Source organism: Nicotiana sylvestris, chromosome 6 (genome assembly GCF_000393655.2).
Source record: "Nicotiana sylvestris chromosome 6, ASM39365v2, whole genome shotgun sequence".
NCBI lineage: Eukaryota > Viridiplantae > Streptophyta > Magnoliopsida > Solanales > Solanaceae > Nicotiana > Nicotiana sylvestris.
The window spans coordinates 98188287-98201937 of record NC_091062.1 but is presented as its reverse complement, the minus strand read 5'-3'; the positions used below and the strand labels follow the sequence as shown (position 1 = coordinate 98201937).

General features: G+C 36.5%; 2 protein-coding genes across 2 annotated transcripts; both read left to right on the top strand.

Moving 5' to 3' along the window:
* The first annotated feature begins 3335 nt into the window (after positions 1-3335).
* On the top strand, positions 3336-7101 carry LOC138870999 (uncharacterized). Its single transcript, XM_070148845.1, has 8 exons — positions 3336-3682; positions 3811-3988; positions 4090-4293; positions 4382-4513; positions 5220-5599; positions 5697-5823; positions 6231-6769; positions 6855-7101. The coding sequence occupies exons 1-8, from the start codon at positions 3336-3338 to the stop codon at positions 7099-7101; spliced, it is 2154 nt and encodes a 717-aa protein (XP_070004946.1).
* Positions 7102-12818: 5717 nt separating this feature from the next.
* On the top strand, positions 12819-13440 carry LOC138870998 (uncharacterized). Its single transcript, XM_070148844.1, has 2 exons — positions 12819-13200; positions 13379-13440. Exons 1-2 carry the CDS (start codon positions 12819-12821, stop codon positions 13438-13440), a joined length of 444 nt encoding a protein of 147 aa, XP_070004945.1.
* Positions 13441-13651: the final 211 nt, after the last annotated feature.

Sequence of the window (13651 nt, the reverse complement as noted above, 5' to 3'; positions counted from 1 at the left end):
TCACTTTGGCTATACATGTGAGCCCTGACTATCTAACTTTGTTCACTACTGAATCCTATGCTTATTTCTGCTACTATTGTATGTTGTTTCTTCTGCCAATGTGCTTGGCCTCGCATGTCTGATGCTTCTGTTCACTCTATTTATATACTAAAGTGCAGAATCATATTTCTTCCTTGATTGATCTTGGTCTTGTGACTGATTTGAAAGGCTTTTCTTTTATGACCCCTAATTTCACTCGCCTGTTTAAAATTAATTGATTCCTTTCCCTTTACTGTGATGTTTTACCTTGCTGAATCCTTTCCCAAAATAAGCATATTTTTGTACTTAGACTTGATTGTTTACTGCATGCTTTTACTGCCCCTTTTATGGCAATAATCAATCTGTTTCCAATATGATTTTCCTTTCTTAATTAGACCTATTGTTACCCGTTAAACAGTGATTCCTTAATTAAAGGAAGTCACTTGTGGTAATTGATTCTGACTTGTGATTGTTTCCATGTTTGTGTTAAGACTTTACTTATTACCTTATTCTTCTTCTGTTTTTCAAAACTATAAACACCCACCCTCTTTTCTTTCAAAGGCACGCACAATTTGAGTTCAAGAACACACACTTCACTCAAAACTCTCTCTTTTCTCTTGCTACTTGTGCCACTGCTTTGTCTAGCCGATTGAAAGCCAAGGCTAGGCCGTGAAAATTCTCTTACCTTTTCTTTCTGCACTTTGCCTCTTTACTGGTATGTTCTAGATAATTTTCAAGCATCAACAACAACATGTTTTTGTAATTGTTCCAACTTCTCTCATGTTTGTCTACTTCTGCTTATGTTTCTGCAATCAAGTTACATTACTAGCGTGTTGAAATGTGTTCCCTTTCCCTTTTAAATTAATGCTCTCTTATGTGTATGAATCCCCAAACCCCACATCCCCTCTTTGTGTTTGTGTTCTCTGGCTAGTTTGTGGGCATACCAGCATCATCTATTGTTGTGCATGTCCAAACCTGACTCTTCCTGGGGTCATATGCTTCATGCAATGTATTCCCAAAACCCCTGACCCCTTTATGCAACTGCTGATTCTGTGTAATTTAAGCTTTACTACTATTGTTTTCAAATCACCATTACCCCTTACCATTCTCAACCCAGTTTTAAATAAATCTATATTTTTTCACTTCCACTACACTCTTAGGAACTAGGTTCTGCCCCTCTTGTGTGAGCCTTGCCTTAGGACCCTTGAGCTCCATCTGAACTTGGACACATAAGGGCTGGCCCTTCCATACTGCACTCATCTCTATCTGGTTATGCAAACCTGGGTGTAAGCACTGCCCGGGGTCTCTTGAGACCCTTAGGGAACTTTGATACACCCAGGTCTGAGAAACGCTTTGAAACAAGTGGTACTTGAGTTGGTTTATTCCATAACTCAGAGAGGAAGTCAGGAATCAGGCTTCCTATGGTTGTAACTTCTTTTTTGCATTTTTCTAATGTAATTCAGTCATTTCGGTCTGTAATAATTTGTAATAAATATTGGGGTTGGTTAGTGAAAAGGGATGGGTAATTATGCATGTTTAGCTATTAGAAGGGTAGAGAACATGCATATAGGATCTGTTATGTTTTAATTCAAGTTCTACATGCTCCACTTTCACGCAGATTGAGAACATGCCTATAGGATTTGTTTAATGAACTCTGCATGTTTTATTGACACACTTAGACACCATTCCTATAGGATCTAAATGGCTATAATCAGACGTCATGTCTACAAGGTTAAAATCAGCTTCGAAATTAGTTGTCATGTCTATAAGATTAAAATCAGTATTTTTCATGGAAATCATGCCTATAGGAATTTCAAGTAAGTCCTGACTGCTTCATTTCACGTTTAACTAGATATCATGTCTATATGAATTAAAAATTAGCAATAATAGAGATCATGCCTATAGAATCTGAAACCAGTCTAGTTTAAAAATCACTTTGACTCCTACTGTTCTGAATCAGTTTTAAACAACCTACTCCTTTTATTAATACGGTTTAGATAGCATGCCTATAGGATCCAAATCGCTCGTTTAAAACTGTCACTGCTTTGCTACATTCTGAATCAGTAATAGATATCATGCTTATAGGATGTCATCAATACACACTTAGGCAAGCCTTAGGTGATAACAACAAAACTGAATCTGCCTTTGTTAATTAGTAACCACTACAACCAGCAGGCAGGCCTGATTCGGAATTCTTATCTAAGTTATGTAATAAACTGGTCTGCTTCAACAACTAAAACTCCCATGTCTTAGTACTTTAAATTCTGACCCTAAATGTGTTTAAGTCATGCTATTTATGTGCTTTACTTGAGGAGGTATATATGAGCCTCTTAGTTGCTTACATGTTTCCCCTAGTATGCAGTCCTACGTGTTTTGAATGTCGTCTTAGTCTTTTTACCTTTAAAAAACCTAAGAGTCAGCCTAAAATCTTCCCTTTTATAGGAATAACAGTCCTAAATTCCTCCGGGACTGATAGGAATGAGACAGGTAATAGCATGCAATAGAGGTCGAGACCAATCCGCGCTTTAATACCTTAACAGGGTGGGAAGGGTAGATATAGATATGATGACCGGTGCGCTAATACCACGTGTATCCCCTTTTCTGAGGAGTATCATACTGGGTATTGCATTGATGTGATCCATATTATAAATAAACCTAGGACCCCTCCCCTCCTTTCCTTTTTATATTCTCAAGTATTTGTAGAACTGTGACTTCTTTTCAAAATTCACCTTTTAATAATTGTTCTTTCAAACTCTTATGTGTTTAAACCTAAATCCCCTACTATTTGAGCATGTACTTGTCTATATGCTAATTGTACAAAATTCACAAAACTCTCTGGCCGAGAACTACACTAGTGGATCCTGAGGGGTGCCTAACACCTTCCCCTTAGGATAATTTCAAGTCCTTACCTTATCTCTAGTTATCAAACAAACTTAGAAATGAATCCTATAGGTGTCCTAATGCACCTTAAATCATTAGGCGGCGACTCTTCAAATGCAAAATCCAGTTCCCATAAGGAATGAGTTGTCCTATACCCAAAATTTCATAAACCTGATTTTTCGATGCAAAGAGGGAAAAAAGGGGCGCGACAATATGGTGTATTTTAGATTAGAGCAGTGTATTAATAAGACATTAATTATTTTTCTGGATAATCGACATTTTTTGCACCTCATAATGTTGATTATGGGGTCCTTAAGTTTCAGACATTATCCGACCCCAGTTTTCCTAGCTAAATTAAAGAGTTATTGTCTCCAAATGGTTTACAGCTTTTCAAGAAGACATGTTTTGGTTATTTGCTGTCAATTCCCAAAATATGTATGCAAAACCAAGCTATTCATCTTCTAATGAAGTATGGATTGAATGCATCTGGTTCTTCCTATTTTTCAACTGAGTTAAAGGGTCAGAGATTGAATTTTGGCTTGAGAGAGTTTGCGTTAATAACTGGTCTTAGATGTTTTACCCAAGTGACAGACTTTGGTTACACTCCGGATTATGACAGTAAGATAATGAGGAGTTATTTTCCAAACAAGGAAAAAGTGGAGAAGTCATACCTAAAACAGATTGTAACCAACAAAAGCTGGGTGAATGATGAGGACGCAGTCAAGTTATATATTCTATATCTCATAGAATTCTTCATCTGTCCTTCAGACAAAGACAATGTTGGGTTGGTAGACCATTTTAGGTTTTATTTGGTGGACTCCAGACAATATGCGACATACCCATGGGGTATTGAGTCTTACAGAAAGTTGATTGAATCAGTTAGGCATAGGCTCAATCCTTTTGTTCATTCAGTCGAGGATTCGCACTAGCTATGCAAGTATGGTTATATGAGTGTTTCTCTACCGTCAACACTGATATAGCTATAAGAGTTGCTAATTCAATCCCTCGCATACTTAACTGGTCAACTAGTAAGGACAAGATATGGTTAGCTGCAATTGAAGATAGAATGATCAAACCTGAATGGATTAAGGTAAATGGTTTTTATTTATGAATATACAATTTAATACAAATTATCTACAATTTGTATACACATTCTGTTTAGTCAAGCTAATTTATTTTTTTTGCATTCAGTTCACCAACATAACTGAAGCAACTGAAGAACTTTCTATGATGTCTTTGCCTGATAAAGTTGAGTACATACTTGAAAAAGTTGAACACATTTCTGAGGATCCGAAAGTTGATGCTCCTCCATTGGAACCCAAAGAGTCAATTGGAAAAGAGGACAAGAAGTTTATTCTTAAACAAATTAGAAAATTAAAAGAAGGTCTTGAGAAGGTAACATGTATACATAAAATTGCATCTGTTTTTTAATGTATGTTAAAGCCATATTTTGAAGCTAACTCTCTATATTTTTAATATGTAGGTTGATTCAGATCTTGCATCTTTCAGGAAAGATGTCTTTGAAGAACTAGGTAGCCTTCGAGCGCTACTAAATGACTCTATCAAGTCTGTTTTGCAGGTGATAAACAGTCGAAATGATAACATTGATGCCAAGGTAATATTTATCAGTTTATTCATTTAACAAAACTATTTCTGTCACCTCTAAGTTATATTGTTATTCATAAAATAGATATCCTAACTAATATAAAACTTTTAATTTGCTGGGAGTTCTACAAAAAATGCTTACCACCCAAAAGAAAAGAACAATCAATAATTTCAGTGCACTAGTGGAGAACCATTGCATGCCAGCAGCAACAAAACAGGTATATACAAAAATACATACATTTTATCTACAAATTAACTACAAGTTATCTACATCATACATACAACATATCTTCAAAATATCTTCAAATTATTTAGAATATATTTACAACATATCTACAATATACATACAATTAAATACAGTATATTTACACAGATCTACAGATTTATGTAGATCTCTATAATATACCTACATATCTCCTAAAAATGTCAAGCAACTACTATTCATTATAATTCAAATACTTTAATGAAAAAACATGGCATGTTAATGACATGAAAAATAATGAGAATCTTCTAGCACGTGTTGACTTATATTCCCATTTTGAAGGTGCAGTTGATGAAAAAAATGCAGGCATGAAATTGTATTCAGAAATTTTTGCTTTCTGTTTCAATTTTTTTACTATTCTATTAAGCTAGATATACTAAATGTAACAGTGAGGGAATATATGCACGCACAATCTCCAATTCACGGAGTCACAATAACAATTCAAGGAGAATAGAAGAATGAGGAAGATGCGAATGTAGGTGAAGAAGCCGAGTATGTAAATGTAGGTGATTCGGACGATTCCAGAGGTGAGAAGAAGGAGGTTACACTTGATGATTTTGAGCTGCCAGATAACTTCTCCCAGTTGGTTAAGTTCGACGAGCCTAACCAAGATGAAACAACACCTGTGCATCAAGGTAGAACAAGGCAGCCTGGAAAGCATGCCCGATCACCATTTCTCCTTTTATACAGTTCTGGTGGCAGCACTTCGGTTGGACCTCTAATTTTTCATCTGAAGCACCCATTTACTACTGTTATTGGTCAAGATGCTAATCCTGAGTTGTTGGAAGAATTCAGCAAGTGGTTATACTTTGGTACCGACAAAGCTTTAAAGAGGTTTGTTTTCACAATTTGATCCTTTGATTCCAGTATTCATCTTTTAGATATCTACTTTATTCAACAAATTTATTTTAATTTCTATTTGTTTAAATAGGAGGAAGGCTCTATATTCTATAAAGGATAACCAAATTAAGCCATGGTTTGATCTTGGAGTGGAAAAGCTTGATAAGAAGGAGTGGTTATATAATATAGCACACCCCGACCAAGTCCTCAATCACACGGTAAACTCATACTCAAAATATGTAGTTATTTTGTTGAATTGTTTCTTTATTTGTAACTATAACACTGTTATAGTGCCATCTCCAGTATATGTAGTTATTGTGTAGATATATTGGAGATATTCTGTATAAATGCTTAACATCAAACTGAATTGTAGGTATATTGTAGATGTTTTGTAGATATTTTGTATTAATACCTAATATCAAATGGAATTGTACTTAGTTTGTATATATATTGTAGAAACTTTGTAATAATGATTAAAATAAATAAAATTGTAGTTTTTATGTGGATATTCTGTAGATAATTTATAATACCGATTTAAAACAAAACGTGATTGCAGTTATTTTGTAGATTTTTTATAGATAATTACCAAAAGTAATAAATTAAATGCAATCTGTTTTTGTTGCAGCACATTGATGTTATAATGTACTACTTGAGGAAAAGAGGAAAGTATGGACCCCACAACAAGATAAGGTTTACCACCACTGATTGTATGTTCAAGACTAGAATTGAACAAATTTATAATAAGTTAATCAATTCTCCTCAAGAAAAGAAGTTTGTTGTTGTCAAACCCCAGGACGTCGTAGCAGAATACATATTGGGGTACAGATTACTCGCAAATATTGCATGGGATCAAGTTGATTATGTGATCATGCCCGTCAACATTGTAGAAAAATTGCACTGGGTGTTGGTTGTTTTTTACATTGCTGATAGGGTTCTTTATGTGTATGATTCTATGGTCTCTTCACATAATCACTCTATTGTTGAATCTGTAGTCACCAAGTTTTATGTTATGATCCCCCTTTACTTGTCATGCACCGGTTTTTATGGCAAGCGTTCAGACATCAACTTCAAGAACACAAAGGCATACATTGAAAAATCTGTTACCGACCCTATAGACATTCAATGGATAGTCGGAGAGATACCACAGCAAAAAGAAGGATCACTGTATGAAAAATCTTATTTCTTTCTATTTATTTAACATTTTTTTGTTCATTGTTTGCTAAATATTGACACTTTTTTATTTTTGCAGCGACTATGGTGTATATGTTGCTGCCTTTGCAGAGTATGTCAGCATTGGATACCTAGCAGTTCCTGCGGATGACCTTTTTGATATTGATCAACATCGTAGATGCTATGGCGTGCTACTGTGGGACTACGCTAGGAAGAAACAAGAGAATGGTGTAATTAGTGAAAGTAAGGTGACTGGCAGATTAGAAAGGAAAAAAGGCGCACCAGTTGTGAACGAAAAAACACAAGTCTTGAGGAAGAAGAATTAGTTGCAATTTTTTGTATGGAACTTGTAGTTAAATTGTGTAGTTGCAACTAGATTTGTAGAAAAATAGTAGACAAGTTTATGAACAAGATTGTTGAAGTTTAATTGTAGCATATTTGTGCTACAATTATTTTGCCCTTTGTTTTTCTTATTTTATCTAGTATACTAGTTCAATCAATGGTGAAACATTCTGTTATTTTAATATTCACTTGTTGAAAGTAAACAGTACTTGATCTAATTATTGTTACTGGTTAACTCCTTTTCAACTTAATTATTATGTAGTTACTCTGTCAACTCCAGATTATGTAATTATTTTGTAGTTTTTTTATAGATAACTTGTAGAAGGACAAGAACAACTATCGATGGGCGCTGGAGATAATAAAACAACAGTGTACTACATATATACAAATCATTCACAAACCAATCAAGCTATGAAAGTATTAAATCAATACAAAATACTAATTAAACAAAACAATTTCAAACTAACTACATTAAGAGTCGAAGATGCCTCAACAATTACACATCAAATATAATTCTCCTTAACTCATCAACAATTTTTATGGAAAATTCAGTTTACTACATAAAATTTTATTTCTTTTTGGGAGCATTCTTGCAAGATCTTTTGTTATGCCCTTCTACTCCACAGTTGCCACATGAAACCTTGTACTTCTTTGAATTTACTTCATCATATGTTTTGTATCTTTGTTTTTTGAGGTCTTCCTGGCTGTGTTTTCCCACCTGAAGGAGGATTTACAACTTCTTCAGTTATATGTTGTGGCACATTCCATTTGGTTTCATCAGGTTGGGGATTTACTGGTATTTCATAAGTACGCAAGAGGTTCTCCCTTGTGTAATAAGAAGAACAATATTGTTCAAAAGACTCATCCCTGTGTCTTAAAGCAGCCAAAGCATGTGGACAAGGAAATTCATCAAGCTGAAATTGCCCAAAACTACATCTCTTGTTTTCAAGACAAACAATATAGGCCCAGGTCCCAGCAGTAAAGCAACAGGCCATAGGGAACCAGTCTGAGGTTCCCGAGCACAGTGAGGACCCAGGGACCACTCAGGAGCCCATCCAAGAAGACGGGCCATAGGGATCTCTATATCCTTTTCCCTTTTTCTTTTTGGTGCATATTTAGTTTAGTTGGCATTGGGGACAATGCCAGCTTTCATTTGAGGGGGTAGGCCCTACTTTTATGGATTTGGATTATTGTACATATTTGATAGTTTTTAGGCTTTCTTTAATTTTCATCTTTGGTTTGTATATAATTTTAACATTTTGTTACATTTTGCATACTTTTATTTTACTTTGGGTTTGTATATAAAGTTATGTTACATTGTACATATTTATCCCTTCTATTGTATATTCGACAAATCCCCTCTTGTATATATTCATTTTACTTTCCGCAATTTTTCGTTCTTAGCTTCTTATTTATATTCATAGCTTCTTGTTTTGAAAGTTTGCAATAAGCCTTTGGTTTTCTTAATGCCACGGTTCTTTCCAAAGGTGGATTTGGTGTGAACCGGGTGGCTCTTCCCAATGATGGATGGCGTAACAAGTTGGTGTGAACCGGGTGACTCTTCCCAATGATGGATGGCGTGACAACCTTCTTAAGGGTTTGAGTCCGTTTTTCTTTTTGTTTTTAGTAGTTAGTGGTTAAGGGTGCCTCAAGCAAAGCTTCACTTGGGCCTAGCACATTTGTCTTTGATCTTATGGTAAAAACAAATTGTTGTGTTTAGGATGGTGAAAGTCGTGACTTTGAGACTCTTGTGTTGACCGATAATCATCAAGTAGTTTTTCGGGACCATTATATCCTCAAATCTTATCTAAGGTCATTGTGGGCCCCCGACTCTTTGTCTTTAGCAATCCCATAGCTTGTGTGGTGAGAAATTGCATTGCAAGTCCAAGTCCCGAGCCATTGGTCTAGAACTTGCCCTGAATGTTTGTTGAGGCGAATCCTAAGTGAATTTTGACTTGAGACATGATTATAGGCTCTCCTTGATCCAAATTATAGCTTGACCACTTCCATAACCTACCAATAATAAGATCCCTAGTCAACCCTTTTGAGCCTTAGACCTTCTTTTCTTCAACGAACCATGATACAAGCCTTTACCCGTTCTAAAAGATACCCCCTCTTGGCACCTGATCTTTCCTTTAGCACATGGCAAAAGTATAAGTTTGGGGGGAGAGACGAGGATGGCAAAAAAGTGGTAAAAAGGTACAAAATGAAGAAAAAGAAAGGCAATGAAAAAGAAAGAAAAGCAAAAAGACAAAAAGAATGCTCAAAGTAGAATTGAATAAAAAGGGATTCAAGAAAAGCAAAGAATGAAAGGTGTGGAAAGTTGAGAAAGGAGAAAAGATTTGAAATGTATAAGAAAGAGTGACAGTGTGTCTCTCTATCCCCTTAGAAAGAAGTGAAAAGACTCAAAAAGTCAAATGAATTTGAGCCAAAATGAAACAAAAGAAGTGCTTAAGGGAATATGGAACCTACTTAGACCAAACATTACCTACCCTAAACCAAAAGCCTTCACCATGTCTCCATAAAAGCCCTATATGATCTTGAGTTGAATGAAACTTACATTAGTGGTGACTCACATAAGGGGCAAGCATATGGTACTTAGAGTCAGACTTGTGACTTTTCCTTGAGAGAGATGAGTGATTTTCCATTAATCTCGTTCTGAGTGCCACTATTCTAAAGGTGAGGTTTGCTTAAGGAGAGTTGAGGATGTATGAGTTTGGGTTCCACAATGACCAAAGTAATAGAAAGAGTTCTTTGATGTGTTGAGTCAACTCTTGATGCTTTTGTGTCGCACTTAATCCATAGTGTTTCAAAGAGTAAATGTTGTTAATGATTTATTTGTATTGAAGGAAATTGTTAGTCCCAATTGATACTAGATGAGGTTACTTTAGGACATCTGCATTTTCTGGGATTTTCACTTGAGGGGTGAGTCTTATTTTGTTTGCTTGAGAATAAGCAAAAGCTTAAGTTTGGGGGAGTTGATAACTAGGGATTTTGCTACATTTTATACTCCTTCTTGCTTATGTTTTGATTAGAAATGTATACAAAATAGTCCCAAAGGCTCACAAGTTGTGCTTGATTGCAGGTTTGATCAACAAGGTGACAAGATGTCAAAGATCAGCTCAAAAGGAGTGAAACTTGCACAAGTATCAAGACAAGACATAGCTCAGACAAAACAAGGCCAGTGCGGCCGCACACCATTCTGTGCGGTCCGCACAAGTGAGGTTCAGAGAGTATGATATTCCGGAAAAAAGGGCAATGTGGCCGCACTAGCACTGGGATCAATGTGGCCACACTCGATTTAGTGCGGTCTCCAGTAAGAAGGATCAGAGAGTTGCTAGTTTCGAGTTTCAAGCCAATGCGGTCCGCGCTCCATTTCATGCGGACTGCACTAGAAGCCTCTGCGGTCTCACTCCATTCTGTGTGATCCGCATTGCCTGAGTTCAGAGATATGGATTTTTATGTCAAGAGCTTTAGTGCGGCCGCACGTGATTTTGTGCGGTCCGCACTAGCCCCTCAGGGGTATTTTTGTCCAGATTTTTCAACTTAGTATAAATAGTTTTTTCCCCCATTTTTAGGTTATCAAATAGTTTTAGTTAGGAGCTGCGCTCGTGGGTTTGAAATAATTTGGTCAATTTTATCTACATTTCAACATTGAATCTTCTTGTTTATCTTAGTAATTAATTAATATGAGTTGTTCTTCATCTATTTCTTGCTTTTCTTCTTTAATTATGAGTAGCTAAACCTATAAGCTAGGGTTCTGGCTCAACCCTAGTGTGAGTAATTGATGGGTCTTGTGTTTTAGGGCTAGATTGACTATGGGTGTTTGATATTTGGGCTAATTTCATGTTTAATTGCTGAATTAGTAGTAGCAAGCGCTAGTTTGTGTTTAGTTGACTTGATCTCTTCTTGAGAAAGAGAACTTGAGTCTCTGAAATTGGTCCAACAAGGAATTGGGCGTACTCAAGAGATTGATAGCCCCAATTAAAGGGTTAAACCTCGAGAGAGTAATACCCGACTTGAACCTTGATTGTTTGTGCAAATTTGCATACCCAATTGGTCTTGAGAAAGTCAATTCGGGCAAAATCACTTGAACCACCGAGAGGTATAGAGTGGGTAAAATCGTGCAACGGTTATATCTTACTCCCCAAATATGTCTATCATGCCTTAGACTCAAGTATCTGTCAATTGACCACCTAGGCGAAAGTCACTACTCTAGTACCTTTTAAACCATTTGAACAACCCACAACATTTTACTCTTAGCTTATTCTAGTTTAATTTACCATTGTAGTTTGGTAAAAGTAGAAGTAAAACAAAAACCCAAAAATGTTTAGAAGTGTAATTTGGAACACATACCCAACTCTAAATTAGATAGATACCCGACTCCAACATCTATCTCTCTGTGAAAATCGATCCTGAACCTAAATCGGGTAAAAGCTGCTTCGACCCTCTCTCGCTACTCAATAGTAGTGCAGGGTAGGCTTCTATCAACGACCAACAATGGAAGAAAAAACCCCAAAATTGCGGACAAGATGAGTATTTAAACATTCTGCCCAGGCTTTAGATCCTTCTTCGTGAATGCTGTCAACGCCTTGCATTCGCGAAGCACAAAATGAATTTGACCAAAAATCCTCTTACGAGAACGCAACATGCCCATCGCGAATGCAATGGTTCCTCAGACTTACTCTTTGCGAACACACTCCCTCTCTCGCGAACGCGATGAACAACTCAACTTCAAACCCAGCTGACCAATTTCTTCTACGCGAACACATAGCCTTCCTCATGAATGCGAAGGCTTAAATTCCACCTTCCTCAACTGACCCTTCACGAACACGATGGTCCACTCGTGAATGCGAAGAGTAAAATACCTGCAACAGCTGAAACTAAAAGCTGCAATTTTCTTCAACTTAAACTGATCTGTTCAACCCTCCGAAACTCACCCGAGGCCCTCAGGACCTCAATCAAAGGCACCAACATATCCCAAACCTTATTCAAACTTGTACCAATCTTCAAAACACCTCAAACAACATCAAATCAACCAAAATACATCAGATTCAAACCTAAGTTTCCAAAATCTTATAAATTCCGCTTTGATAAAAAACCCAACCAAACCACGTCTGAATGACCTAAAATTTTGTACACACATCCCAAATGACACAACGGAGCTACTGCAACTCTCGAAATTCCATTCCAACCCCTATATCAAAATCTCTCCTACCAACCAGAAATCGCCAAAATATCAACTTCGTCAATTCAAGCCTAAATCTACTTTGAACCTCCAAAATTCATTCTGATTGCGCTCCAAAGTCCCAAATCACCTCCCGAAGCTATCCGAACCATCGGAACTCATATTCGAGCCCTCTAACACATAAGTCAACATCCGATTGACTTTTCCAACTTAAGCTTCCTCAAAAGAGAGTAAGTGTCTCAAACCTTACCAAAATCATTCCGGATTCGATCCGGCCAACCCGATACAACATAATACGGATAAACAAAGTATAAAGAAGCAAAAGTAGGGAAAACGGAGTGATAACTCATGGGAGGACTGACCGGGTCATCACAATGTGTTGGTGAAAATTGTACATGGCACTTCAAGGCAACTAGCATAAATGATTTTGCAATATTCAGGGTTAGAAAATTCAACAACTTGCACACATACTCTTTGATGGATAGTACATTCATACAACGCAAACCTACTGCCATGGTAGTTGGTAGCATGGTTATTCCAAAATATGCTGATCCTAAGACAATTTACACACCAAAAGACATACAAACTGATATGTTGTCTGAACACGGCGTGAACTTAACATACATACAAGCTTGGAGAGCAAAGGAAAATGCTTTGGACTTTTTGAGAGGTCATCCTGCTGAATCCTACAGCAAATTGCCTAGTTATTTGTATATTCTGGAGAAGACTTATTCGAGGCCTGTAGTTAAATTGAAGAAGACGGATGATGACTGCTTCTTGTATGCATTTGTTGCGATTTGTACATCAATCAGTGGTTGGGAATATTGTAGGCCAGTTGTAGTAGTTGATGGGACCTTCTTAAAGTCAGCATACAGGGGAATAATGCTTACAGCTAGTACAATGGATGCATTAGATATTATAGTTTTATTGTAGAAATATTATAGCTTGTCTGTTTTTTGGAGTACTTCTAGATTTATTGTAGATATATTGTTGAAAAGTTGTAGTTTGTATGTATATGTCTTCCTCTGCATTTTTCATGCAACCAATTAATTGCTTTTTACCACATAATGTAGGTACCATATTACCATTGGCATATGCTATTGTTGATTCAGAAAAAGATGCATCATGGAAGTGATTTTTTGAGCAATTAAAACATGCATATGGTGAAAGACCAAATATGTGTGTTGTTTTGGATCGGAATGAGAGTATCTTGAAGGCAACATCTATTGTTTATCCCGGCATGCCACATTATTCTTGCATGTGGTATATTTGGACAAATATAAGGGCAAAGTTCAAGAAGGGTAATCTAAAGTTAAGCGAATTGTACTTTGCCGTGGCACGATCAT

Bases quoted from the DNA above. Each gene is read 5' to 3' on its own strand.
- LOC138870999 (XM_070148845.1), top strand. From the start codon at position 3,336: ATGCAAAACCAAGCTATTCATCTTCTAATGAAGTATGGATTGAATGCA. The intron at 4,294-4,381 runs GTAACATGTATA...TTTAATATGTAG, and splicing joins TAAAAGAAGGTCTTGAGAAG to GTTGATTCAGATCTTGCATC. The intron at 5,824-6,230 runs GTAAACTCATAC...TTTTTGTTGCAG, and splicing joins ACCAAGTCCTCAATCACACG to CACATTGATGTTATAATGTA.
- LOC138870998 (XM_070148844.1), top strand. From the start codon at position 12,819: ATGGTAGTTGGTAGCATGGTTATTCCAAAATATGCTGATCCTAAGACA. The intron at 13,201-13,378 runs GTACAATGGATG...CACATAATGTAG, and splicing joins GGGAATAATGCTTACAGCTA to GTACCATATTACCATTGGCA.